The following is a 27,888-nucleotide window of genomic DNA, read 5'->3' as shown; positions in this document are numbered from 1 at the left end:
TGCACCAGTTCTGTCAAGCCTCTCTGTGGTCATCATTATTGATAGTGAGATGAGGCCTCAAGAGGCACTGCACCGCTTGAGCCAATTGCTTCAGCAGCGGGTTCAGTTCACGAGGTTTCAGTTGCACATGAAACCACCTAGTGGCCAAGTGCATAATCACAGTCAGCAACATAATCTGTGACGCTTGCATGTACCCTTTAGGGCACTTGGAAATTATCGTTAATATGATTTATGATTTTCACATGTATATAATTAAGTATTTTTTGAACATGTTCTGAGTGTAATTATTCTGAGAAAAGTACAGTCTTATATGGCCGGCTGTGTAATGTTTTTTTGTAGACAGTAAACGTGCTTGTGCAACTTGGACAATCATGTGCAAAATGGAAGATTTATTCATTTTTATTGAGAAATAAAGGTTTTTCAGCTTATTTTACTTTAAATCAATTCCTCACACTACTTCTCCAGTCTTTGAAAACACCCAATTACAGGGCGCAGAAGAAGCTGGCGTGTGCACAGAAATGCAAGTTTGTGTAAACCTCGGTAAAGTAGTTTTTGCCTCTCCCATTACTCGAGTGGACTTGCCATTCTGCTGATATTGGGATGGGAAAGGAAACGCTGGACTTTCGACCATCCCATCCGCGGTTACATTTTGCATTTTTCTTGCCTCCATCACATTTGTGTCCAAACGATGCCACACTCTGAGAGAAAACAGGAGATCACGTTAGCAAGTGTTCTAATAGAAACTGATCTCAAAATGAAAACATAATAGATTACCTCCAGTGAAATCATTAGCATTGGAAGGCTGGGAAATTTCCTCTGAGCTCAGTCTAGAAGGCATAATGGTGGCACACACTGATGTCAGTCTGTTAATTGCTTCGGTTGCTTTAGTATGACTGAAAAAAACAATTAGTGGAACCAAGGGTCGAGGAGGCTGGCTAGGGATAGGATGCTCATGGACTGCCAAATCTGAAGCTTATCCCGTATACTGAATGGTTGTTTATCCTTCACAGTGATGTGGATGAGAAGTTCATCCAGCTCTTTTTATTCTGGAGGCTGGTTAAGATGGAATAAATAGAGTATCTGTTACCTTTGCAACAGTATAGATGCACACAATTTAGAAATTGTGTGCATCTATACTGTTGCAAAAACTTACCAGGGCTGGATCTATCTCCGGTTGTCGTATTCTCAGGCAAGGCATGGTAATGCCTCAGCATGGAGGAGATGTTGTTATTGTACCCCAACACCTTGGAACACAACAGACCCTTCACCTATGAATAAATTAAGAAACTGAAAAATACCGGTCTTGATAAGCAAATCTAATTAATCTTAAATGTGTTACCTTATCTTATGGGGAGAAATCAAGACGAAATGTTCCCACATAGGTAAAATCCCCCTATTCCTAGCTGGCTCCATCCTCTATCTTCTCCTCACTCTCAAAACCTCTCTCCTTCTTTCAATTAAACTTCCTAAACTATCCCCAAGGACACAATGGGACATGGTGGTGGCAGCATCATGCTGTGGAGATGTTTTTAATCAGCAGGCACTGGGAAACCTGACCGAGTTGAGGGAAAGATGGATGATGCTGAATACAGGGGTGTTCTGGAGCAGAACCTGTCAGTCTGCTGTGATTTGAGACTGGGACGAAGAAAAGTTCTCCTTCCGGCAGGACAATGACCCAAAGCATACTGCTAAAGCAACACTAAATGAATCACTCAAACAATCCATCTAAATTCTAGTTTTGAGGCAACAAAACAAAAAATCCCAAGGTGGGAGGGGGTGAATACTTTACAAGCACTATACAGGACATGAGATTCTAATCTCAATACTTTATAATACTTGGAGCAGCTGAGGTCTGGTTAGTTGACCTCAGGCAAATCTTTCATACTTAGACTCCAGAGTGTTTCTCTGAATGTCTGATTAACTTTGATGACTGATTTGAAGGGTCCAAAAAAAAAAAATCTGACATCTTTCAAAGTATAAAACATTGCCTTCTAGGTTCTGAGTATATCTGGAAAGCTCTCTGAAATATCTTTTTATCCATATACCAGAGAAAAATAAGGCGTCTCTGTGTACTAACAGTGCCTCAGACAGGTGCTGCCATCTTCAGTCCAACCATCCAACTTGACAGCATCAGCATTTCATGCAATACCACTGTGGCTGAAAATAAATTCTAAGCTTTTTTAACCAACCATAAATTTAGGTTGCTGCCTACTTTTGCAACCTGGTTATTGCACTTATCTGAGTTTTTTTTTTTTCCAATTCCTCCCTCACTGATTTGCTTTTTTTTTAAGCTGAATAGAATTAGAGTAGATGTGACATTATATATGCAAAACGTTTTCAGAGTATTAATCATGGTCTCATTTTTTTAAACCTAGATTTTTAAAAGGGGTGCGTACACGTTTGGGAGCTGCTGTATATGTAGTTATCCTGGTCTGGTCAGAACTGGACCAAAGCAACTTTTTGACCTGCTGCCTTGTGTAGAGGTATGTCTAAAAGGAATATCCTTGTTGTTCATGTCACAGCAAACTGACCAATGACTTCATATAATGTTATTATGACGAGATAAATGCTAAGATATTGCTGTGCTTAATGATAAATAAATCCTGATGTAGAAAACGTAAGTTAGCCACTTGATTCAAATATGAAATCATATACAATGGGGAATGGTGGCCCAGAGGTTTGAGAGCTGGTTGTTTGTATCCTGGAGAGGATGCAAGGGGGTCTGGGTTTGAATCCCACATACTGCTTTTCTGGCTCCCTGAGCAATGCGCTTAGCCACAGAATACTCCCTGGATGCCACGCAATAGCATCCCACTGCTCACTAAGGGATGGGCTAAATGCAGAAGGTGAATTGTGTTGGAATGAATGTTGCAACGACAAATAGTGATGGTTATGAATTCAGGTATAAAACGCAAAAATGGTAACAGTTGCTTTTAATTTTACAGACTTCAGCAAAAACTCTGTAGCCTAGAAGGAGCATACACATGTACATGTCAAGAATTATTGTATATCAACCATAAAGAATCATCTCGGTCAGCGTCCTTCTCATCCTTTTTCCATGTTTCTGTCATTGCTTTGCAGATAAGGTGGACATAGTCAGTCATTCAAGTGAAGTCAAGTGTATACAGTTATGGTGACGGTAGCATCAACTATTTACATTTTAACAAAACGTATCATCATCAATGATAGCAACTGTTTTAGAACAAGGAATGAACAAAATGAAGATGTAAAACTGTTATATAGAAATAGTGAAAACAACATATTGTAGTTTACAGTGAAATAAATCTGGGCTTTTCTTATTTACATTACAACGACTTTCTATCCCACTAAAGGCAAGCAAAGCCTAAGGGGGGAAAAACATACAAAATGTTACGAAAACGTATTTTATTTTGTCATAGTTTACATTCTCTAATAGAAGTCTTTCCCATAATCCGCTACAAGCAGACAAATAGGCTGTTTTTCTATTAAATTAGCAGAATGACAAATGTCTACAAATGTCTGTACAGATATGTGGTCAAATATGCTTAAATAAAAAAACTAATCAAAATGATTTTATTTTTGTTGCTGAATGCAGTTTAACAGTTATCTGAGAGAACTGTTCAGCGTTAATGGTTGGAACCAGACATTCAAGTTTTGTGGGATCATTTAGATTTTGATTCTTCAATAAAAGTCCAGTTGTATTCATCCCAGCCAAATTATAAGGACCAAACGTCTACATGTCTTTTGTTTTCACCCGACGAAGCTCTCAGATGCATCATGTTTCCACCACCCCTGAAACTAAAAACAAAAGGTTTGTATTTCTACCATATAAGACATGCTAAAATTAAAAGTATTATTTACATTTGATGTAATGAAAAAAAAAAAAAACATTCATTCTTTCAAATTAGAAACTGCTTTTTTGAACGCTGCACGGGTATTCGTTGCCGCTTGTGTAAGACGTGATTGTGTGTCTGTTATCTCCTCTGGAGATCCTGTTCTTGCTGTGGCACAAGTTTTCCAGCAGTTTTTTTAAATGGCTTTTGAATTTCACTCCTGCAAACACGTAAAACACCGGGTTGAGGCAGCAGTGAGAAAAGGCAACGAGCCGGCTGACGTAGAAGGCATACTCAAGGGTTTTGTGTTTTAAACAAATGTCTGACTTTTCTGAATCTTCGGCAGTTGTTGGGGCCCCATGACGCAGCGACTTCAGAAAAATTACAATATTATAAGGTCCCCACCCCAAAAAGAAGACGAGCATGAGAATGAAAATGAGTTTGACAGTTTTGTTTCTTCGTCTTTGGGCAGTAGGGCGCAGAAGACGGCACACAATCTGAGAGTAGCAAAAAACAAACACCAAGGCCGTTAAGACAAAGAGAACATTTTGTTCATAGATTCCCAATTTTGTAGCAAAAGAGCTCCCATATTCACAAAAAAAAGACTCATCACCAGATTCTGAAAAGTGTTTGATTTCTTGGACTTTGATGAAGATGAAGACAGGAGTGGCTGCCAGGATACTGACAATCCAAACCAGGACCGCTGTTAAAATCCCAGAAGGGCCTGTCGTGGATACAACGCTTGACAGAGGATTCATCACAGCTATGTAGCGGTGAATTGTCATCAGGATGAGGAAGAAACCACTGCTGTAGAACCCAAGAAAGAAAATAAAGCTGACGACTTGGCATGCAGGCTCCCCTAAGGTCCATCCATGAATGTGGTAGTAAGCCCAGAAGGGCAGGCCTAAGGTGAAGAAGAGATCCGACACAGCCAGGTTCAGGATCAGCGTGTTGGTGATTGATTTGACATTCTCGTACTTGAACAGAATCACAAGAACAAGGAGGTTGCCAAACAGACTGAAAAATATCACAAAAGACAAAAAGATGACCGTCAAGTTGGCTCCAAAAACAATCAAGCTTCTTTGGTCGCAGTCATCACTCTCATAATCAGTAGCAGTATAATAATCAAAAGAAGGGCTTGTTGAAAGGTTCATTGACGTCTCAAAGGCTGTTGCAGGGGTGATGCCTGCAGTTTCATTATTCAGGAAGTAGTCGTCTGTGGCCATTTTTCTCCAAGAGGAAAACAATCTAAACACATAAAAAGTTTTGTTAGATGATTCAATAAAATCAGATTTTGCCTTTTATCTTTGGTATTTTAACAAGGTTTCTGACATTTTACTTTACCCCTTTAACCTGTATGACTGAATGCATTTTATTTACATAAAAAACGATAATGTAATAGATGAAAATCAAAGCTTTCATTCATTGGCATTATCAGGACAGTTCGAGTTTAGCCCTCTGATATAAAGCATTTACATTGAAATGCACAACAAGTTTAATCCCAAAAAATCTAAATATTTCTGAGTTAAGTAAACACAATTAATATAGAAACATACTGTACCTGCACAATGGTGCTCAGGATTGATGGGACCATAAGCATTGAGGACATGGGCAGTGAGTCTCACCTTAAATAGAAATCAAAGAGGAACAGAAAAAATTTCATTTCATCTAGTGGTTTCATACAACACATTTGCTTTGCAACCTACATGGTCATAATTCACAATATGGAAAAAATAAACAAATGGCGCTCAGATGTGGGTGACTTTCAGAAGTTAGTTTTTAATTCCCAGGTCTGCTGTTTGACTGACACAGCAACATATTTATTTAATAAAACATGTTGTAAAAAAGCACTTCCAACAAGCCTGTAATACTGTCCGTTATCAGTGGATACATTAATATTTCCTTTTCTTCTTTATTTTGTTTTTGACCACAACAACAACAATAATAATAATAATAATAATAATAATAATAATAATAATAATAATAATAATAATAATAATAATAATAATAATAATGTATTTGTGTTTGCGACTGCCTTCTTTATTTTGTTTTTGACAACAACAACAACAACAATAATAATAATAATAATAATAATAATAATAATAATAATAATAATAATAATAATAATAATAATAATAATAATGTATCTGTTTGTGTGTTTTTTTTTCTTTGTTCGTTTGTTTAGTGACTACGGGCAAAAAAAGACATGGAAAAGCGGGGAAATTATTCCTAGTAATTACTGATTTACTGATTTATTTTTACAATTTGGCAAATTATATTTTTATATCTTCTTTTTCGAAAGTTTTAGCCACCCTGCAGAGATTTTCATTGGTTAAATAAAGGAATTACTGTAATACATTCTTGCGACCACGTTTGCGTCATAGTGGTAGGCTTTCTGCTGATTGGTCAGTCAGTCTGTCACTCGCCTGATCCCGCCTCCAGCAGCAACGAGTTGAGTTGTGGCTGGATCAACAAGAAACTGTACACTGCGGACCGTTTTACTCATCAAGTATGTATTTTATACCGTTCTGATTTTATTGGGATTGGTTTCTTGGTTTTTATAGTTAAACCAATGAGACAAGTTACGGAAAAGGAGATAAAATCGAAGCAGGAAGTTGATAGCTATGAGCAGGTGCATGCTCTCCCTCAGACCCACACAGCTCTGACAAGTCGATGTTTATGTTGCGTTTGAAAGCTGTTAGGGACTGAAATGAGGCGACATTTAAATTTTTAACTGTGGGTAAGTTTTGTGTCAGTGTTATCTAATGAGGACGTTAATAAACAGCGTGGTTCGGTCAGCTGTCATTTTGTTTTTCTGTCTCCCAACAGCAGCAGGGTTTTGCTAACTTTGCTCAGCCACAGCACCCCATCCTCACCAATCTGTGGAGGATTTTCATCAAATATTGTTGTTTAGTCTGTAATAAACACACTGACTGTCAGAGATGACCTCGTATTGTTCTCCAAATGGGCAAGTGCAAGGCCAATTTGCTCTGTGAGCTGCAAACACATGTGTTTTTCTTTCTCTTTAAATTCCTCATGAAGTCCCTGTCTGGACCAGCCTTATCCCCCCACAATGGCCTCCTCCTCATCAGTTGGAGATAAACAGCTCCAGAGGATAATCAGAGATCTGCACGGTAATTAATCTATTCACACATGCAATAAGTACATCACATCTATCAGGCAGAGCAACAGGACCGCCTGTTCACTTTATATATATCATCGATTGACAGCCAATGTGGTCACAAGGATCTTAACTAAACAAATAGATCAAAGTCATTTCTAGATATTTAGAATCAGATCATTTTAAAATAATACTATCATGTAAATATAACTATACAGAATCAGATTCAGTTCCTATCCAATCACAGTCATAATGTAATGCAACACTGTTGAGTAGGTTCCCCTTCTGCCACAAAACAAGGACTAGCCAGTGACATAGACAGCAGGGAACATCTGTAGACGTGGTGTTTATTACAGGTAGAACGTTTGAGTCTTGTTGCATGGCTCCTTTGTGGCTTGATCTTCCCTCCGTCAGATTACACATATTCCATCCGCTCTTCTTTCAATTAGGGTGATTGAGAGCAGATTAAACACCTCATATTTGTGTTGTTTTTTTTTTTTTCATGTTTTCTGAAGCATTCATGCATTAACAGGCTGCTACAGAAGAGCTACACCGTTTCCATTTGGCAGAATATAATTATTGATTTACCAAAGCTGATTTAGTCCATGGCAATTGCCAAGGCAATATCCATGTGATTGTCAGGTTTTTCCAGTAAAACCTTATATTGACCAATTAGCCTGTCTAACAGACTTGCTTAATGTCCTAAGAATAAGGTTTTTATCAGAGACGTACCAGTTAATTGTGTTCTCCTTTATTATTTATTCTGTTGGATTTAAAACAGCTGTTTTTTTATTAATGAACATAATGAGCCCGTTTTTCTGTTTCTCTCTTATGTGTTATTGTACTTTGGAATAAGCCAGAGCTCAAAGAAAGAAAACTGGAACTCATTATCTTTCTGCAAGACCTGCCCTGTGCATTTCTGTGTTGTTTGTCTCTGTGTTCGTTTAGAATAAAATCAAAGATCGCCTCAGAGATTTAACAGTTCTTTTAACTATAAAAGGAAATATTGTCATCTTGAAATCTGGACCTATTTGGTGTGTATGCGCAAATGCTGCTTTTATATTTTTACCACAGATGCTGTTATAGAGTTGAGTAAAGAACACAGAGAGTGTGCTGAACCCATAACAGATGACAGTGCCAGTCTGCGCAAGTTCTTCTATAAGCTTGAATACCTTTTGCAGGTATGGTATCTCTGCCACACAGAATCAGCAAGTGCTTTGTTGCAATGTTATCTGTGAAATGATCCGAGTGGTCTTAAAGAAGTGCATTTACAGGTTTGTCAAAATACAGAGACACCTGAATCCAAAGAGCCCAACCTTTTATTTCTTATAAAGAGACCTTTTAACATGTTTTTCAGCCTTGTCAGTTTTAGTTTTTCAGGGAAGCTGTGGTGATTATTTTATGTCTCTAAATTTTAAGTCAGGATGCAGCTTGAAATGGATATAAATTTTAAAAGGCTAATTGGCAGAAATATTAACTGTTTACAGTATTACAAATAAGCAAATGTCAGGTTGGGGTTCAAACATGATGTGATGCAAAGACGTCTCACAACGAAGTCCATTACAGAGGAACTTCTCGTGGCTCTTTTTTGGTCTTATTTCTAGCTTGTTTGAAAGGAAAATGAAGTTTCGCTCAACTGATTACAGCCTCGAATGCATAGAATAATGTATGGCTGTGCCTGTTCTATCAAGGCTTTTCAATGCTAAGCACAATATTTTCACTCTTTGGAGAATGTAGCCAATTTTTTTTTCCAGTGTTATCTAAGTTCCCTCTTTTCAGCACTATGTACAGTGACTGGTAAAAGTGTTCATACCCCTTGAACATCTTCATGTTACAACCATAAGTAAATGTATTTCAATGGGAAATGTTTTAATGGAGCATAAAAATGTGAATTATTGACCAAAACAGATTTTCTATTTTACTTCCCTACATGTGAAATGCTTGGTTCGCAAGGAAACTTTCAAATTATCCTAAAAAATACCATCCTCACCATAAAACAATGGTGGTTGCACCATGCTTAGCAATGCTTTTATTCATCATCAGGAAAAGGACTGAAAACCACAAGAGACTGGGGTAGAGCTTCACCTTCCAGCAGGATTGTACTACTAAGCATCCTGCCAGAAACTAAATTAAATGCTTTAGATTATAGCATATTCATGTGTAAGAATGGCCTAGTCAAAGTCCAGCCCTACATCCTATCGAGAATCTGAGGCAAGACTTCAACATTTTAGAGCATACTTTTTATCCAGTTTGCTAGGATTTCAGTCTAGATGTGCAAAGCTGGTCGGGACCTACCCATAATCTCTGATTTCAGTCAAATTTTGTTCTACAAACTATTTACTCAGCGAGACTGAATAGAAATGCAGAACATTTGTTTTTTTGTGTGTGTGTGAAAAAAAACCCCAGTAAAACAAAAAGTTGTCAACCCTTTCCTTCCGTGGACGTTCACGGTTGTAACGTGACAAAGTCAGAAAAAGATCAAGAAATGTGATTAATTTTAATGCCCTGTACATGGTGGAAAACAGCCTTTTTCTCTCTTTTTATCACTGATAAAACAAGCAAAAGAAATCTCACCCCAGATGTATTTTTATCTCAAAATGGACTCACTCAAACTGAAATTGGGAGTCTTTGGTCTTTTGTTCAAAGCTTCAATTTTTCGTGAAAGATAATAAGATGAAATCTTAATCTTAGATTTTTCCTGTGAACTCTGGCGATGAGTTCTAAGACTCAACTTTAAAAATGGGAGGGAATGTACAGTTGGGCAGCACAGTATCGTACCTGCAACCTGCTGTGAATAAATATGTTTTCACATTCTTTATTTACAAAGAGCCACCAATAGTAACCTGAACTATGCTTACTACTGTTTAATACTGTAACATCAGATGTAATGGATGGGACAGCTTCCAGCGTGCTACTAAAACTTATGCATTTGCTTGTAATAATTATAAATCCTGAGGAACATTGTTGTCTGAGGGATTGTTTTTAAAGTTAGGGCTTTGTAGTTTGCAGAGATGAAACTTCTGAACTATTAATAAAAGACTACTAATGGTTGTTCTCATCATCATCATAAATAGCCTGCTCTATATTAGGCAAACTACTGTTTGGTTTAATCTAATCATACTTTATTATGCATACCTGGCTCCTATGCAGTCCTAAAAGTGTTTATAGTCTAATAAAGTGTGGAAAAATGAAGAGTTTGGAGAAATGTTTGACTTTCCTCACGTTACTCCTAAGTTTTACATTGATTTATATATTAAAATGAGATCCTTTACCTTACCTTAATTTTAAGATTTAAACCATTAACATTTTGGTTGTTGACTAAATGAGATCTCACAGCTTTTGTGCTCCGTTCTGTATCAGAGTTTGAAACTAAAAGTTGTTTGCCTTGGTCTGGTAAATATAATAAAAAAAAAGCCCTAAAACTGCTATTTTTTAAATAACTACAAACAGAGTAAAAGGTATCACAATCCAAAGATGTTTGCTTTGAAGAATCTATGGTGTGGGATAATAGAGCCCAGATTTGGCGTTCTAGATCTTGATAAGGATCTGAAATAAGTTGACCAAAATTTTAAAAAGAGAAAATGCCCTCTAGCACTTTTCCAAATCAAGCGGCAGCTAAACTATTGTGTTTAGGGATGAGCTGTTTGACAATCCGTGTTATATTGAGGGTATTTTAACAAGTCGGTGTGTGTGTGACTCTCAGTTTGACCAGAAAGAGAAGACAACCTTTCTTGGGCAAAGAAAAGACTACTGGGACTACTTCTGCGACTGCCTGATTAAGATCAAGGGAGCTAACGATGGCATCCGTTTTGTTAAATCCATCCCTGAGGTAATCCTCCGGAACGACACACACACACACGCACGCACACACACACACACACACACACACACACACACACACACACACACACACACACACACACACACACACACACACACACACACACACACACACGCACACACACACACACACACACACACACACACAGTCACACAGCCTCTGTGCCCCGTCCTGCCATGGCATGGGTCACATGTGCTGGTCCAGGTACACAGTGCCTGTATGACCATGCAGGTAATCCTTTGTTAGTCAGGAGCAGAAGATGATGCTAATTCACTTGCCTTACCTCTCATACCTTTCTGCTACTTATTTCTTTCTCACTTTTTTTGTTCTTGGAATTCACCGCGGTGAGCTTCATGTTGTCGTTATAATACGTTCCACTCTTATAATATTAAAATGATTAGTTGTTTGGCATTTGTTCTGTAAGAGCAGTATTTTTTTGGTTTAATTATTGGAAGCTGTAACTTAAAAATGCTGATTCTTAGCCATTTTCCTGCAGGGCTGCCTCTGAGGGACATTAGTTTCTCAGATAGCTGTGCTACTGTTGAAGTACCAACCTACAGAATCTCGTTTACTATTGTTTACTTGATCTTTTGGCTGAAGACAAGTTGTTGAATTTGCATGTTTTGGTTAATACTTTCCACTTTAGGTTCAGTCTAATTTTTCAGTGTAAAATAGCTCTAGTATCTTATCGCCTGTCTTTATTAAAGGTGTTATAAATGAATCTGATCCAACTTTATCTACCTGATATATATTTTTTGTTAGGATAATTATGTAAAGGCTTTCCTGGGTTTTTTCAGATTTATACTTTTTGCTTATTTCTCATTGTTGAAACTGGTGCTGCTGTTGCTCAAAGAAAAGTGAGCATCTTGCAAATGGACTGCCAGTCCAATTGAATCCTTCTATATTTTACTTGTTTTTTCCTAAATGCTACTTAAAATATTCAGTTTGAGTCAATATTCAGCTCACAGAGCAACATCAAGTCATATCCTCTTAAAGGTTGTACCATTACATTTAATCTTAATTTAATGCCATTTACCGTGTACAATTAGTTTTAATTTAATCAGTCGTTTCAGCTGCAAATAAGCTCTTGTCACATAATACAAACTTGCTTGATGTTTCATGCTCGATTTATTATCAAAACATGTTTATGTGGGTTTTAGGAAATCTGTATGGGCCAGAGTGTGTGTGTGTGTTTTCTGTAAAGGTAAATACTTTGATCTGTGATAGCTAATAAATCCTTTTAGGCTTTTAGTTTTCTTATTTACTTTACTGCAGCTTCACTTTTTGGTCACATACTCTGAACAAGTCCAAGAACTCCAGCTGGTGTCCTTCTGCTAGATTGTAGTATCTGTCGTCTTACTTAAATCCTTCCATCTGCTAATGATTCAGAGAGTCGAGGATTTAACATAGATCTGATGTTTAGGTCTATGTTCTAAATAGTTAGAAACGCATGTGTGAGCAAACTAAAAGGGAACCGACTCTGCATTTGATCAGTTTAAGTTCAGACAATAAAGCGAGCAGTTCCCAGTTGCAGCCTCATCAAAGCGTGGAGGAACAACTTCAACTTTCTGACTCAATGTTGTTCTTTGTAGTCATAATGAATACATTATAAATGCAAAAAAAAAAAAAAAAAAATGTGTTTATCCAGGCAACTCATTTTTCTGTTGGTTATTCTTCCTCTGCATTGACTACACGGTGGCGCAATTGGTAGCGCTGTTGCCTTGCAGGGAGAGGGCCTGGCGTCTTTCTGCATGAAGTTTTCTGTTCTCTCTGTGCGTGTGTAGATTCTCTCCGGGTACTCCGGGTTCCGCCCATAGTCCAAAACCATGGCTGTTAGGTTAATTGGTTAATTGGTGTGATTGAGTGTCTGTTCTGTGTTGCCCGGTGATGACCAATGAGCCCCCCAGCCCACGACCCTTCGCGGATAGGCGGGTATAGATACTTCTATAGCACTTTAACTAGTCTGACGACCCCAAAGCGCATTACACTACAATCAGTCATTCACACCCTGATGGTGGTGAGCTGTGTTAGTAGCCACAGCTGCCCTGAGGCAGACTGACAGAAGCAAGGCTGCCATACATTGGCACCACCGGGCCCTCTGACCACCGGCAGCTGGCAATTTGGCAATGACTGAGACAGTCGGAGCGGGGGATCGAACCGACAACCCGCCAGTTGCAGGATGAACTCCCTAACTCCTGCATCACTGTCGCCCCCGATGGATATTCTTCCTCTGTCTAAAAATGCATCATATAGATAGAAAATCTCCTTATTCATATTAACAATAAGGATGTAAGATGTTAAGAAATGTAAAAAAAAAAAGGAAAAGAAAAGTAGTGCCTTGCAACAGTTTCCATACGCCTTAAATTTAATATGTTTCTACATCACAACCACAGCCATCAGTGTTTTCGTTTGAATTTGACGTGATACACCACTGCGAAATGTTGCATAGCTGTGAATTAGAAGCAAAGAATCCGTGGTTTTCTATTTGTTTACAGTTACAAATCTAAAAAGTATTGATTTGAATTCAGACCGCCTGAGTCTATACCTGGCACCACCTTTTGTTGCAGTTACAGCGGCACGTCTAAGGTTAAAGGAAGAATAGGTCATGATCTGTTTTAATCTTCTCTGCAGCCTTTTGCCTGACCTGTCTGCTCTGTTCCCTAGTTTTCATCATGCTGTTTGTTCTCTAATGTTCTCCAATAAACCTGTGAGGCCATCACAAAACAGCTGGATTATACTGATCAAATGTACTCTTTTTTTTTTTTTTTGTTTAATTATGTGAAGACAATTGGTTGCACTGGATTTGATGTAGCGGCATCAGATTAAACCGGGTTAAATAAAAAGGTTTTCTACACTTCTTCATTTACCAGTAAAACAGTTTAAAAACCATGGATCATTTATTTTTTTCTTATTTTCAACTAAGTACTAGGTTGTTTTAGTCTGTTAAATACAATCTAAGAGAAATTTGTTGAAGTTTATGATTGTATAATACTAAGAAGTATTTATACTTATGCATATCAATATGGCAGTAATTTGCTCCTCTTTAGTGCTTGGGTGATCATCAAGATTCAGTCAAATCTGGATGATTTAATTGAATTTGACGTAAAGTGCCTTGAGATGGCGTGTTTTGAATTGCCGTTATATAAATAAAACTGAAATTGTGTGTATTGACGGGTGCATTAAGAAGTGTATGTTTTTATCTGCCCAGTTAAAGACGTCGCTGGGGAAAGGACGGGCCTTCATCCGCTACTCTCTCGTTCACCAGCGTCTGGCAGACACTCTGCAGCAGTGTTTCATCAATCAGAAAGTCACAAGGTCAGAAAGGCGCTCATGTATTTGTTTATCGTCCTGTAGCCTTTGTCCCGAAGATACTTTTTTTTTTTTAATGTTGTTTCTCTTCGTCTAGCAGGGGCGTACTATGTTCTGCGTTCCTTATCAGGAACTGTTACTTTCCATTCCTGATTTATGTTTTGTTTCTGTTTTTTGTGGAAACACCACCTCAACCTCAGATCCCCGCAGACCCCTTTCAGTTCCTGCCTTTCCTTGATCTTGAAGCTGTTTTGTTGTAAATATGGCATTTAAATCAACTTTATGGCATGGTTTATGCTCACTGTTTTCTTTTCATTTGAAAAATACCTGTTGTGTAAAAGGAATGCCGTAATTGAGAGTTTATTAGAGTCCTTTGAGTAGGGAAAATGGAAGCAGATTTAACAGCATCAATTGCTTAAACAGAATAGAGTAGTCCTTTAATTACCCCTCACAATCCTTAATGCCATTCACCATATGCAATTTAAGCATATGGTGAATGGCTGCAAATGAGTGCTGTTGTCACATAGCATCAACTTACATGTTTCATGATTGCTCTATTATCAAAACATGTTCATATGGGTTGACGAACACAATAACGCTCCTTTCTGCATTTAGGGTGCAGCATGGCTTCACTGGAGCAGCTCTCCATCGCAGACATTACAAAATTAATATGTTTACTTTTTTTTGTTTAGAAGTGTGCATTCATTATATTTTCTAGAAAACAACAATTACGAATCTTTTCCTTTCCTTTATTTGTAACAATTTAAAGTAAAGGTTGGTATTAGGAATAACAGAAAATAATTACTGCTTATCTTTTCCGTCCAAACAAATCAAATGATTTTTTTTTATTATTTGCTGTTTTCAGAGGTTTAGCTACGTTTTGTGCGTTTCCCATAAAAAAACATGAAAATGTCAGTAAGGCACAATCAATTATCTTCTATTAAAAATGTAAAAGAAAAAATTGTTTGACTTGCATGTTAGTCATGAATTTGATGGTGTCTGCTTTACCCACTCTGTTGTTAGCTTTGTACATAGCTGGGGTTGCAGTCACAGACAGCATGGCACAGTATGATTGGTTGAAGGATTTAGTTTATTGATGCTCTACTTATAAGTCAAAATGTTCAAGTTTCAGGTTCACATAATAAATAGCACAGCCCTCCTAAAGTTGGAGGTATCTGACCCGTGCTGCCAGAGCTTGGCTCAATGAAACAGAGCATGCAGCCATCAGGGTTTGTTCCTGTTTATAATGATGCAGTGAAACTACAAATGTTCTCTACTGCGCTTCTCCTTTGAAAGGTTTTTGGTCATAGCGGTGTGCTTGAACAGTCCACAAGAGCCTGTTAGCTTTACATGACATTTATTTCATTTGCATTTATCTTTATACCATAACATCCTCAGGATACCACTAAAGAAACCACGAGTGCCACTGGTGTAACTTTTACAACAGTTGGAGAACCATGTGTGTAAAGAAAGCATTTTTCCAGTGTAAGTCAAGCGCTGACCACTGCTACACCAAAATCTGTTCATTATCCAGCTACAGTCTCTTTTTTTGAGATGCCGCCATGATGTGAATGAGGACTATAGGGAATATTTGTTCCTTTTTCTCTCCTTTGCATACTCTATTCACCTTTGTTCTAGTGGCCCCTCACTTTGCTTTCTATTTCGTTTACATTTTCCTTCCTGAATAGCATAAAAACAAATTACAAAGAAAAATAAAATTGTTTTATTACATGGACAGAATTGTGTGCATCCCACATATTACTTTATTTAATCTTTATCCGTGTCCTGGTGATGCAGTGACTGGTATTATGCCCGGAGTCCCTTCCTCAAGTCCTACATCACCGCAGAAATAATCAACGACCTTTATGAGCTGAACCAGATCCAGTTCGACGTGGCGCCCAGAGGTTACGACCTCGATGCAGACTGGCCCTCATTTGCGAGGTAACCCTTACATTTACGCACATTACATTTGTGTGGTGAAGCTTTTAATGCTTGAAACTTGCAAAAGCTTCATGACAGAAAAAATTAACTGTTTGCCGATGTTGCTTCTGTGAATACTTCTACATTGCCAGCTTAGGCTGTTTAAAAAAAGATCATTGGAGTTAACTGTGCAAGACCTGGAAGTATTGGGAAATTGCATATCACTTAATTGGACCAAATATTTTACTGTATAACACTATTTTACAATCGCCTGGCATGTCCGCATGTCTTCTGTTGCCTTGTGAGGTTTGTGTTGGGGGGGTCTGCTCTGTCGCGCTGTTTCCCGGTACTTCTGTCTGAGCTCCATAGCAGGGATGCCGGCGCCCTTGTTCGGCTTTCTCCATTAAATGCAGCGCCGTGACTCGCTTGGTAAAATCCCTGTCCGCTGTTTTGTGTTGAACAGACAAGTTGGAAAGTTGCAAATGTGACACTAGGGGGACAGACCCCCTCAATCGTCTCATAATCACTTAGATTACCATCATAGGGATTTCAAAGAAGATATATTAAAGTAAAATGTTACTTAGTATATATTTAAAATGTAATTTAGGTCAACAAAGCTAAAGCCTTGAAGATGGATGCACCAGTATGATGTAATAGAAGGTTTAATTAGCAGAAGTTTTCTTTGCATATATTTTCCTCAGATGGTTATTCTGTAGAATTACATTAGACCTGAATTTCCTCTGCAGTTTGCAGAACGATTTCTGCTTTAAGATTTTCGTAAATGGTTCACAACAACTTCTCGGTTCTGCTTGTTGTTTCTTTAGAGCAGACTGAACTTGTATACAGGTTGCACACACCTTGCTTCTGATGGTAAACATGAGCAGTGGTATTAGTTGTGGTTGAATCGAAATTTCACAATTAAAGCACCAAATAAGGATATTTTCTCATCTGGTTTGCTTTCACCCACATGTTTACTCAGGAAAAAAACAGTTCACTGACCAACTTTCAGTCCATTTCTTAAGAAAGAAACTGAATCAGTGTGGTGAGTTAGTGTTACCTACGTCTGTCACACTGTGTTGTATCTGCATTTCACTTTCATTGGGATGGAGGAAAAACTACCATGTTCCAATATCACCTTTCTATTCATCGGATGTTACTTATCTGTAGCTTTACACTGATCAGTTTCCAGCTAAGCTAGGCTTTGAAATTCTGAAAGATTCAGCAGATGAGATGCCATTTTTACTGCACATATCTACCACCGCTACAAAATTAAAATCTATGCTACTTAAATGTCGCAGCAATGAACGAATAATATCACAACTTAATTTGAAGATACACTATGCATACGCTCTGTCTCCACTGATGAAGATTCATTTACTTGGGGCACTCATAGAGCATTAAACTTTTATCCCCAGGCAGTTAATTGATCCTTAAATGTGTCAAACAAAACTGTGACTTCTCTGCAAAAGTACCGTACCCTGTCCTGGGTCAGAAAAGGGTGTAAAATTCAGAAAACTGAATTTTACACCCTTCATCACAATTCCCAATAACCTTTTACCTAATGGGGTGGATCTGAAGCAACCCAAGTTCTTCATTTAAATGAAATTTACATCATTTATTCACATGTAGACACATCAAACAGAGTGTATGTAAACTTACATACATTATATTGCCTGAAGTATTTGTTTGCAGGCCTTCCAACAAATACTATGTGCTTGAGCAAATCCATTCTCAATACCTTGACTTAATACAGTCCCAGCCCACCCTTTGCAGCTGTAACAGATTCAACTTTACGGACTGTGAAGCCTTGTAAGGCAAGGCAAGTTTATTTGTATAGCACGTTTCAGTACAAACACAACGGAAAGTGCTTTACATGATTGCGGAGCAGAACAGGAAGTGGCCATCCCCAACTTTTCCCACAAAGTTTGGAGAATCACATTTTCTGAAATCTCTTGGTGTGCTGAAGCATTCAGAGTTTCGTTTACTGGAATTAAAGAATAAAACCTAACTCCAGAAAAAACAGCCCCACACCATAACCCTCGCTGTACCCAGTTGTGCTCTAGTCACAATCCAGAACCCCAGTGGTGTTCTCCTGGCACCTGCCAAAACCAGACTAGTTCATTGGATGGACATAATGTCGTCATTGCAAACAAAGCGTCTTCCTCTGCTTTAGAGTCCAGAGGTGACATTCATTAGACCACTGCATCCATAGATTCTCATTGCACTTGGTTCACAGGCAACTGTTCCCGCAATGGGAACCCATCTTCTGAAATTATATCTGTTCTTGAGCTAATGTGGAGGCCACATAAAGTTTTGAGGTGTGTAACTATCGACCGTGCAGAAAGTTGGACACCTCTGCACACTATGCATCTGAGCATCACCTTACCCCGCTTTGAGACTTTTTGTGGCCCTCCTCTTAATGGTCGAATTTCTGTTAGCCTCAATCTTTTCTCCTTTGTTGGAGTATCACTAAGAGATGACCGTGGCATATTTAGATGAGATGATGTTTCACAGCTGGGCTAGTTGCAGAGGTGGCATCCTGTCACAGTACAATGCTGGATTGCCAAGAGGAATCCATTCTTTCACAAATGCTTGTAGAAGTACTTTACATGCCTAGATGTCGGTCATGGAGGTGGTTGAAACACCTGAAGGATGGCTGAGTCAATACATTTGGCTCAATGGTCTACGTGCCAAAATAAGAACCAGTAGGGTCATTTCCATTATCGGTTCTTGAATGTTTTTTTTCTCTGAAACCTCCCAGAACCTTGAAATGAATGGACACATTTACAAATGACCTATCTTTGGTGCTTAAACGCTCTACATGTTTTTGGTTACTTTTAAAATTATTTTGGTTAGGAATATTGTATTTGAACTGTGTGTATATAAGGTTTTTTTAGCTAGAAGACATAGAACAAATTTAGTTGTACATTTATGTTATCTTATAAATGCAACCCTCAGTTTGTTTGTTTTCCTCTCCACATATGAAGGAGAACCTTAGGAGCTGCTTCACATAGTCTCTTGTGGAAGCCTCCAAGCCGCTGTTCCAGCATCAACAGCCTGGTCGGCAGCAACTCACACTCGCAGGTAATCCACTGCTGTCGGCCATTAATAAACAAACTTGAATCGAATATCTGGTTAAACAGGAAACGTTTTTTTAACAATGATTAACAAGAGGTTTTTTCTTCTCAATTTCAATGCCTTGAGTAGGTGCACGAGTGCCTTCAAGTCCCAGACCTGAGTCCCAGTCTGCTTGGAGAACTCGGAGATTTTGGAGAACACCCATCCTGCTGCATTGCGGAGAACCTGCGCGTCGAACTCGATCAGTCCGAGCTCAGGCAGCAGCAGCTCCTGGTACATGTCCAGGAGTTGAGCGAAGAGGCCGCTGAGCTGAAAGGTGTCGTCAGAGATCTTCAAGGTCAGATATCGGCTCAAACATCAAGCATTTCGGCACCTGTCCTTGCCCGGCGTACCTCAGAAACTGGTGATGAGGACAGAGTGAATCTGTACCAGAGTCAGAAGGGTTTACAAGAGAGACTCAAAGCTGCTGAAAGCAAAAATATGGAGCTTTTGGCTAAGTTGGACGAGGCTCTTAACGAAAAGGGTCAACAAACAGCCAGCTACTGTGACTCGGCCTGGAAAATCCAGGAACTGTTAGAGAAACTTAAGACTGCAGAGGAGGAGAGGGTAGAGGCAAAGAGAGAGGCAGAGGACAGAGCCAGACTCTCTGAACATTTGTCCCAGGATCTAAAACTCAGGGAAGAAGAGTTGAAGAACAGTGAGGCGAAGCTGGATGAAGTCAAAGTCAGAGCACACGCTGAACGGGAGGAGGCTCTTGCACGGCTAGAGGAACTCCAGAGCGCGGTGGGTCGAATTCAGGGGGCGCTCACGTTGAAAGAGAAGGAGACTGGAAACCTGAGAGCCCAGCTGCAGGACGTGCAGGCCTCTCTGGAGTGCAGGGAACGCCAAGCGGAGGAGCTGAGGAGAAGGTTGCAGGAGGAGGTCGAGCAAAGATGTGGTCTGAGCTGCGAGGAACTGGAGGGCCAGATGTTGGAACTAAGAAAAACTCTAAGAAGCAGGGAGAAAGACCTAACGGCTCGGTCGGAAAAGATCAAGCATTTGGAGGAACAGCTGGAGAAGCTAAACGCTGAGCGAGCGTCTTTGAGCTTCCAAAGCGATGATGGGAATTCTGTCTATTGTGAGACTGGAAACCACGAGGACTACAAAAACCAGTGCAATCATCTCATGGAAATGAACAAAGAGCTTCTCCAAGCCGCAAAGAGGAATGAGGCAAGTGTTACAGAGCTGAAGGAAACCAGGGTTGCCCTGCTGGACCAGCTGGCTGCTTTAAGAGCCTCAGAGAAGCAGTTAAAGAGGAGAGTAGAAGCTGCTACGGTGAGCGTGGAAGACAGGGAGAAGAAGCTTTTAGATGAAAACCTGCAACTTGAAGAGACTCTCCAAAAGATGTTGCTCCAGAACGAGGAGCTAGATGCTCAGGTGAAAAAGTCACAGCAGGAAAATGTCGAGCTTTTAGATACCCAGTCCTCAATGAAGAGGCGATTAGCCACCGCCCAACAGGAGCTGGAGCTTCTCAATACGAGAGCGGACATGTTGGCAAACAACCTGACGGGGTCCCAAAGGGGCCAAGCGGAGTTGCTTGAAAAGCTCCATGAAGCCGAGGCCAGCCTGAGAGCCCAGGCTGTAAACTGTGCTCTCCTCCAGGCCCGGGTAGACGAGCTGGAGAGCGGCGCCGTGCATCGCGAAAAAGGAGCTGCAGAATGCAATGAGAAAACGCAGAAGCTTCAAGACGAACGTCAAACCTCCTCGCCGGACGCCAAAGAGGCTCCGATCAGGCTCGTCATCGCCGAAGCCCAGCTGGAGCTCAACCAAAGGGAGGTGACCAGGCTCCGGGAAGAGGTAGTGGAGCTCAGGGCTCAGCTGCTGGCCGGAAACGAGGAGAAGACGAGGGCTCAGGCCCTGCAGGAGGTGACGGCGGCCTCGCGAGAGGACCTCCGCGTGTTATCAGATCAGCTGAAGGCCCAAGTGGAGGAGCTGAACCGCAGACACGTGGACGAGATTCTGAGATCCCGAGAGCGCGAGGAGGCTCTCCTGCGGGAGCGGGACGGCGAGGCGCAGGCTCGCGTGGGCCTGGCGGCGGAGGTGACGGCCACCAGGGAGGAGCTGGACAGACTGAAGCTGCGCTGTGAAGCTTTGCGCGTGGAGAACAGCGACTCGCAGGAGGCTCTGCACAGGGCCAACACAGAGACGGCAGAGCTCGGCGTGCACGTCTGCATGCTGACCGCTCAAAACGAGGAGGCTCGCCTGCGCTGGGAGGGCCTGTCTTCAAGGCTGCAGGAGCAGCAGGAGGCAGCGGCCCAGGAGGCGGAGAGGCTCAACACCTGCGCGGAGCAGCTGCGTCAGGAGAACCAGCAGCTCCGCTCCCAACTCCGTGAAGATGAGGATCTGTTGCTGCTCGGGCAGAAACAGCAGCGGGAGCTCAGCGAGGCCCAGCAGGAAGCAGAGAGCGGACGGAAGACGAGCCAAGAAGAGATTCAGGCGCTCCGGGCCCGACTCACGGGCCATGAGGACCAGCTCCAGGTGAGACACTAAGACTGAAGGTGGTTTGAAAAGCGTTGTTTCCAGTGTGACTGCGCTTATTTGCAATTTAGCTTTTTTTTATTCCTTGCTGTGTTTTTGTTTTGATTTTTATCTGATATATTTTATGGTTGTGACTTTTTGCTGTGAAACACCTTGTGATTTTTATCATGAAAACTGCTATAAAAATATTATATTTAACTTAATAATTTACCAATTATGCAAGACATAACATCAACAAACAGAACACAATCAGACCCAAGTTTCAGCCCAAAGCTAAAATGTCTTTAATTGGCCAAGATACTATTTTGAAGGCCAACAATCAGCACTGGTGGTGAGTAGCGTGTCGATGGATCTCTGCGGATAATGACGTGAAAACACCTGATGAGCAAGAAGCAAGCATTTAAAAGAGTGATTCTAGAAACAGTTAAGGGTTGCTGGAAAGTTTCATATCTTCAATGTATTTTGCAACATCTAATAACCCTGTCTGACTCCTCTGGTTAGGAGACATATTTATTTCCCATATTTTATATATGGGAAATAAATATCACAGAGTGATTCCTTTAAGGCCCTAGTCGCCTTCTGAAATGTTTCTGCCAGAGACCTACCACAGAAGGCATGAGGGTGTGATTGCAGAAAAAAGTAGTTATAAAAATGGCAATACAGGCACACTTTTCAAGTTTTACTTTGGAAACCATTTATCTTTATTTTAAAAACTACACCAAAGCTTGTGGTTGCAATGTGAAAAATGGGGAAAAAGTTTGAGGTGAGAATAATCCAGGCCTATTTGGCTCGCATTCAGTAATTTAATGTTGCCTGTTTGCAATTAAAGTTTTTATGCACAAATTTTAAGAGTCGATAGTTGATTGTTGCACACCTCTCAGCTTATTGCTTAGTGTAGGTTAATCAACAAAAGCGAACCTTTTTTTTTTCTATGCTACTTTGCTGAATTAAAATTATTCCTTGTTGGTTATATTTTCAACGGTCTTAGGAAGATATTAGCACCCTATAATTTTAAACACAATAATTTGTGATTTTTATTCTCCTCCAGAGGGTGAATCAGGAGTTGGAGGATGTGAAGTTACAGCTGGTTGCTGAGCAGGAGAAAGGAGTCGGTCTGGAGAACAAACTCAAGCAGCTTGAGGTCAGTTGGTGCTTGAAAAGTTGACTTTTCAAGGCGATTTACACCACCAGCCAAAAGTTCGGACACATATTTGTCACTAATTTCCATTATTTCCTACATTATAGATACATAGTGATGACACCGAGACTATGAAGCAAAAGTACAAAGAAATTATATAGCAAACAAATAGCATGTGAAATACCTCAAAACATATTTTATATTGTAGATTTTTTCAAGTAAAACAAATTTTTTGTGATGCCACAAAAGCAAGATCAAATTTCTAAATGATTCAAACCTTGAAGAAAACGGGGGACACTACCATATAAAAGTAAAGTTTTCATTATGGATTTAAATTTACTTGTTGTTTAGCGCCACAAACACTTCAGCAGATAATACTGTAAGAAGATGACATGCGGTGCGGCTTGGAGTCTTAGTGTAACACCTGATATGTATAAATGAAAACACAGATTCCAGTTGCTTTGTGTAAATTGGCAGTGGGAGTAATCTTGATGTCATGGTCACAAGCATAACTAATAAAACACAGAATTTATGCCTCGCTTTGCTGTTCTGAATGCAGGCGGAGAGTCAGACACATTGCCAACAGATTGGGGAGAAAAACATCCAGATGGCCGAGTTGGAAAATCTCATCCAGCGGGAAGAAGCTGAGATAATCCATCTGAAAGAGAATTTATCAAGGTGAGCTACAATATTCCCCATCACACATTCTAAGTAAGCCACATCAAAGCTCTTTTAATTAAACATTTCTAATTTCGTAGAGTCCTTATTTGGAGCTTTGTGAGATTTTTGTTTGTCTTCTCGGAGACTAAACATTACGTCGAGGTGAAAACTGTCTGAGCCCGTTACTCGGTCTGCATGCGTGCTGGTTGCAGGTCTGAGGAGGCCCTGGCTGCTGCCCAGCGAGCCTGTCAGGAGATGGCTGAAAATCTACGGCGGGTCAAGCAGGACAAACAGAGCTTTGATTTAAAGACAGCCGCCGAACTCGATGATCTTTATCGCACCAAAATCAATTTGGAGGAAAGACTCGTGGAGCTCATCAGGTATACAAATCATTTACGTCTCTAATCTTTGTCTAGTCTGTTCAGTGACATTTTCTTCATTTATCATTTATCATTCATTTCTTCATTTCGTTCTGTCGTTTTGGTTTTAATTGTGGTCATGTGACTTACGTGTCGACTAGAAAACTCCTATGTTTAAGTGACTATAAGGAAGGTTATAAATAAAGACGGTTATGTTTTTGCAGGGAAAAAGACGCTCTTTGGCAGAAGTCGGACGCCCTGGAGTTTGAGCAGAAGCTCCGTGATGAGGAGACGGAGAGGGACGTCAACTACTGTTTGGGTTGTCACACTCAGTTCAGCTGGTGGCTGCGCAAATACAACTGCAGGTGAGATGATACTCAAGGAAATTTCAGTTTTCATATTCCGGGGTTCTGGAAAGGAGGGTCCGTCGGATAGTCGAATCTGGGATTCAGGAAGAGCAGTGTGGTTTTCGTCCTGGCCGTGGAACACTGGACCAGCTCTATACCCTCAGCAGGATTCTGGAGGGGGCATGGGAGTTTGCCCAACCAGTCTACATGTGCTTTGTGGATCTGGAGAAGGCATTCGACCGTGTCCCCCGAGGGATCCTGTGGGGGGTACTCCGGGAGTATGGAGTACCGGGCCCTTTAATAAGGGCTGTCAGGTCTCTGTACGACCGGTGTCAGAGTCTGGTCTGCATTGCCGGCAGTAAGTCGGACTCGTTTCCAGTGAGAGTTGGACTCTGCCAAGGTTGCCCTTTGTCACCGATTCTGTTCATAACTTTTATGGACAGAATTTCTAGGCGCAGCCAAGGTGTTGAGGGGATCCGTTTTGGTGGCCTTAGGATTGCGTCTCTGCTATTCGCGGATGACGTGGTCCTATTGGCTTCATCAGGGCGTGATCTACAGCTCTCACTGGAGCGGTTCGCAACCCAGTGTGAAGCGGCCGGGATGAAAATCAGTGCCTCCAAATCTAAGTCCATGGTCTTGAGCCAGAAAAGGGTAGAGTGCCTCCTCCAGGTTGAGGAGGATGTGCTGCCCCTAGTGGAGGAGTTCAAGTATCTTGGGGTCTTGTTCATGAATGAGGGGAAGATGGAGCGGGAGATCGACAGGCGGATTGGTGCAGCGTCTGCTGTGAAGCGGGCGCTGTACCGATCCGTTGTGGTGAAGAGAGAGCTGAGCCAAAAGGCGAAGCTCTCGATTTACCGGTCGATCTACGTTCCTACCCTCATCTATGGTCACGAGCTTTGGGTCGGGACCGAAAGAACGAGATCCTGGAGCAAATGTCTCGTTTCTCATGGAGTATGTTGCAGCCTTTATAGCATCTCACAGAGCACTGTTCAATGCATTATCCAAAAGAGTGTAGCACAACTGCACACCTTCCAAGAGGTAGCATTCAACCTTCACCTACAGGCGAGGAAAGAAAGGCGTTAATCTCATTGGCCAAAACTTGCATGATAACGCTGGTCGATCAGCAGAAATACACGGCTTACTTCTGTTCAGGACAACTGTTAGTCATGCACTCCACGACATGGTGGTGGTAGCTTATTGCTGTGGGGATGTTTCTCTCCATCAGGGACAAGGAAACCCATGAGGAATCCCTACATCAAATCATACCGATGTAATTCGAACAGGTTTTGGAATGACTCAGTTAAATTTCCGACCTAAACTCTGTTAAGACAAAATTGTTGGTCATATGCTCCCTGTGCAATCTGACTGAGCTTGAGCTGCAGAATTGCAGCTGCAATTGTAGTCAAAGGATCAACAGAGTATTGACTTGGGGGGCTGAGTTAAAATGCATACGACACTTTTCAAGATTTCCTTTGTAAAAATGAAAACCGTCATTATTTCCCAAGTCTGGGCCCTCTTTTTTTTTTTTTTTTTTTTACTGGATAAAGTTCCAGCAAAATCCCTTGATGCTTATTGTTATCACATGAGAAAATGAAAAGGTTCCAGGGTTGTGAAAACATTAGCAAGGTACCGTGTTACTCAAGTGATAAGTGAGATGAATTATTCACCAAAATACCAAGAGTAAAAACCTGTTCCAGAGATCCAATTTTCACTTCCCGCCGCAGTAACATACGATGAGGTAAACACAAAACAAACAAGCTTTGCAGAAATCCTCTGGTGTCTTATTTCTGTATTTCACTTCTCTCGTGACCTTAATCCGTCTCTTGTAGTATAACACGCCGATTCGCTCCATTAAAGGGGTCTTTAGCGCTATTACTGACCCCCTATATCCTAAACATAAGCTCAAGACTAAATGTTCCACTACAGCAGGTTCACTGATTCATTTGAAACATCAGTCTGTTCATCGAGGACGCTGTAACACAACATGGGTTGTCTGTTTTTCTCAGGAAAACAGAAATGGCTCATTTTATAAACGCATGTCTTGCTCTTGATCTGTGTGGTTGAAGTAAAAACTGCTCTTGTTTTGTGTTTGGATTTTTAAGCTGTGGGGACTATTCATGCCAAATCAGAGCATAACCACCCATTTTATAACAACCCGGTGTCATAAAATGCAGCCATGTCGGCGTGTTTCACACAGCACTGCAGGTTAAACCAGCCACAGCTGCTACTCATGCTGCATCGAACCATCCTAATATTTGTATTTCCAGACTGTGTGGGCGTCCCTTCTGCTACTACTGCTGCAGCAACGCGGTGAGCACCCAGCACGGCGGCAACAGAGAGCGCTGCTGCACCGACTGTTACAACCAGCACAGCGCGGTGGTCGAGCGCCACCCACAGGTGGAGGCCTCTCACAGCGCACCGGGCTCTCCGTTCAGCCGCTTGCTGCAGACCGGCAGGTCTCTGGCCGGCGTTGCAGGTGATGTCGCACGTTCCCGCTGTCGGAGGTTGTTGCTGTGGATTTATGATTAGTTGATGTGCGCAGTGCATGGAGAGAAAAGTAGAAAAAGTGCAATGACAAACCTGTTTTTGTTTTTTTGTTGTTGTTTTTTTTTTTTTTTTTTTAGGAGGAGAGGAAGGTGAAAAGCCAGATGACGGTGTTTTTGACATTATCACTGATGAGGAAGTCAGCGGTGTCAATGACTGTGACTCTTTTACCACTGCCTGCTCTCCTGGACACGACCAGCAGGGGGCAGCACAACTGTAATTATCTTACTTGTTACACATGATGACGACACAGACAACAGGAATTATGAATATTAGTGCGTATTTATTCCAACCAACCAACATTTTTATAGTACCTGGGACCTCTATGACCTACTTGACTAAGTATTTAAATATATTCAGAGTAGAAAGTGCAATCAGCTGGGTTTCCTTAGATAGGAAACAATTTGACCAATGTGTATGATTTGATTGAATTTGACTTTGTAAAGTGCCTTGAGATTACGTGTGTTGTGAATTGGCGCTATATGAATAACATTTTATTGAATTGAAAAGGCAATTTTAAACAAAATAATTAAAAAATGTTTATCGGTAGCTATCATATTAAAAATGCAGATTAAACTGTGTCATAAAGGACACTCAAATACAACTTTAACATTATGTGCACTGACAGATAAAAGTAAAAAAAACTTTAAGCGGATCAGATATTTTAAGCATTCTCTGTTGGAGCGTCTGTAACGCTGTGTTTGTCCACTTCGCGCACCTTTATCTCAAGACAGTGTAAGATGGCTGCACTGATGTTGCATTGGCTGCACCGCTGATCTTGGCGACCCATGTTTCTAGATCCATTAGTCGATGTACTAATTTTTTTTTTATACCGCTGTGAAAGCTAAATGCTGCATAGACCTTGTTAGAACAGCAGCGTTTCCACCATGGATGTGCACATATATTATGGTTTATTTAACCAGGAAAGATGCATAGCAATGTATTTTTATTCACATAACAAAGGCAAATCAAAGAAAATTTTACACATAAAAAAATTACAAAGTCTTATAAATGTTAACAATAACTAATGACCTAATATGGTTCTGTCAACAAAACATTAGCATCAAATTGTTGAACTGTTGGCAAAGTGTAAAATATGCTTACGCTCACTTACTGAAACAGATTTCTTCAATTTCAGCAGATTTTTGGAGCTGGTTTCATGAGGGGCAGAATATATTTTCTTTCCCTGACTCAGCAGATAGAAATATATTATATGAATGTTTGTTTTGCCAGGTGCAGGGT

The 27,888-nt window shown here is 40.6% G+C and overlaps 2 protein-coding genes across 2 annotated transcripts in view; one reads left to right on the top strand and one right to left on the bottom strand.

Moving 5' to 3' along the window:
* Positions 1–3,104: 3,104 nt before the first annotated feature.
* Positions 3,105–5,424, bottom strand: LOC105920584 (chemokine XC receptor 1). The gene is made up of 2 exons (XM_012856187.3): positions 5,374–5,424; positions 3,105–5,060 (listed from the first exon to the last, which is right to left on the bottom strand). The coding sequence occupies exon 2, from the start codon at positions 5,036–5,038 to the stop codon at positions 3,884–3,886; it is 1,155 nt and encodes a 384-aa protein (XP_012711641.2). The 5' UTR covers positions 5,039–5,060; positions 5,374–5,424; the 3' UTR covers positions 3,105–3,883.
* An 813-nt stretch (positions 5,425–6,237) lies between these two features.
* Positions 6,238–27,888, top strand: part of LOC105924834 (FYVE and coiled-coil domain-containing protein 1) — a 30,835-nt gene continuing 9,184 nt past the window's right edge. Inside the window, exons 1-14 of the mRNA XM_036138352.1 lie at positions 6,238–6,321; positions 6,855–6,946; positions 8,008–8,114; positions 10,637–10,762; positions 13,983–14,089; positions 15,881–16,024; positions 18,991–19,087; positions 19,211–21,598; positions 22,647–22,739; positions 23,296–23,414; positions 23,609–23,776; positions 23,980–24,120; positions 26,370–26,578; positions 26,727–26,862. Coding sequence (XP_035994245.1) covers positions 6,886–6,946; positions 8,008–8,114; positions 10,637–10,762; positions 13,983–14,089; positions 15,881–16,024; positions 18,991–19,087; positions 19,211–21,598; positions 22,647–22,739; positions 23,296–23,414; positions 23,609–23,776; positions 23,980–24,120; positions 26,370–26,578; positions 26,727–26,862 — 3,896 coding nt within the window. The 5' untranslated portion in view covers positions 6,238–6,321; positions 6,855–6,885. The remainder of the gene's footprint in view (positions 6,322–6,854; positions 6,947–8,007; positions 8,115–10,636; positions 10,763–13,982; positions 14,090–15,880; positions 16,025–18,990; positions 19,088–19,210; positions 21,599–22,646; positions 22,740–23,295; positions 23,415–23,608; positions 23,777–23,979; positions 24,121–26,369; positions 26,579–26,726; positions 26,863–27,888) is intronic.

The sequence above is a fragment of the Fundulus heteroclitus genome, chromosome 6 (assembly GCF_011125445.2).
Source record: "Fundulus heteroclitus isolate FHET01 chromosome 6, MU-UCD_Fhet_4.1, whole genome shotgun sequence".
NCBI classification, from domain to species: domain Eukaryota; kingdom Metazoa; phylum Chordata; class Actinopteri; order Cyprinodontiformes; family Fundulidae; genus Fundulus; species Fundulus heteroclitus.
The sequence above is the reverse complement of the archived record's forward strand: the minus strand, read 5'-3'. Positions and strand labels throughout refer to the sequence as shown.

Excerpts from the sequence above, each read along its gene's own strand:
- LOC105920584 (XM_012856187.3), bottom strand. The coding sequence starts at position 5,038 with ATGGCCACAGACGACTACTTCCTGAATAATGAAACTGCAGGCATCACC.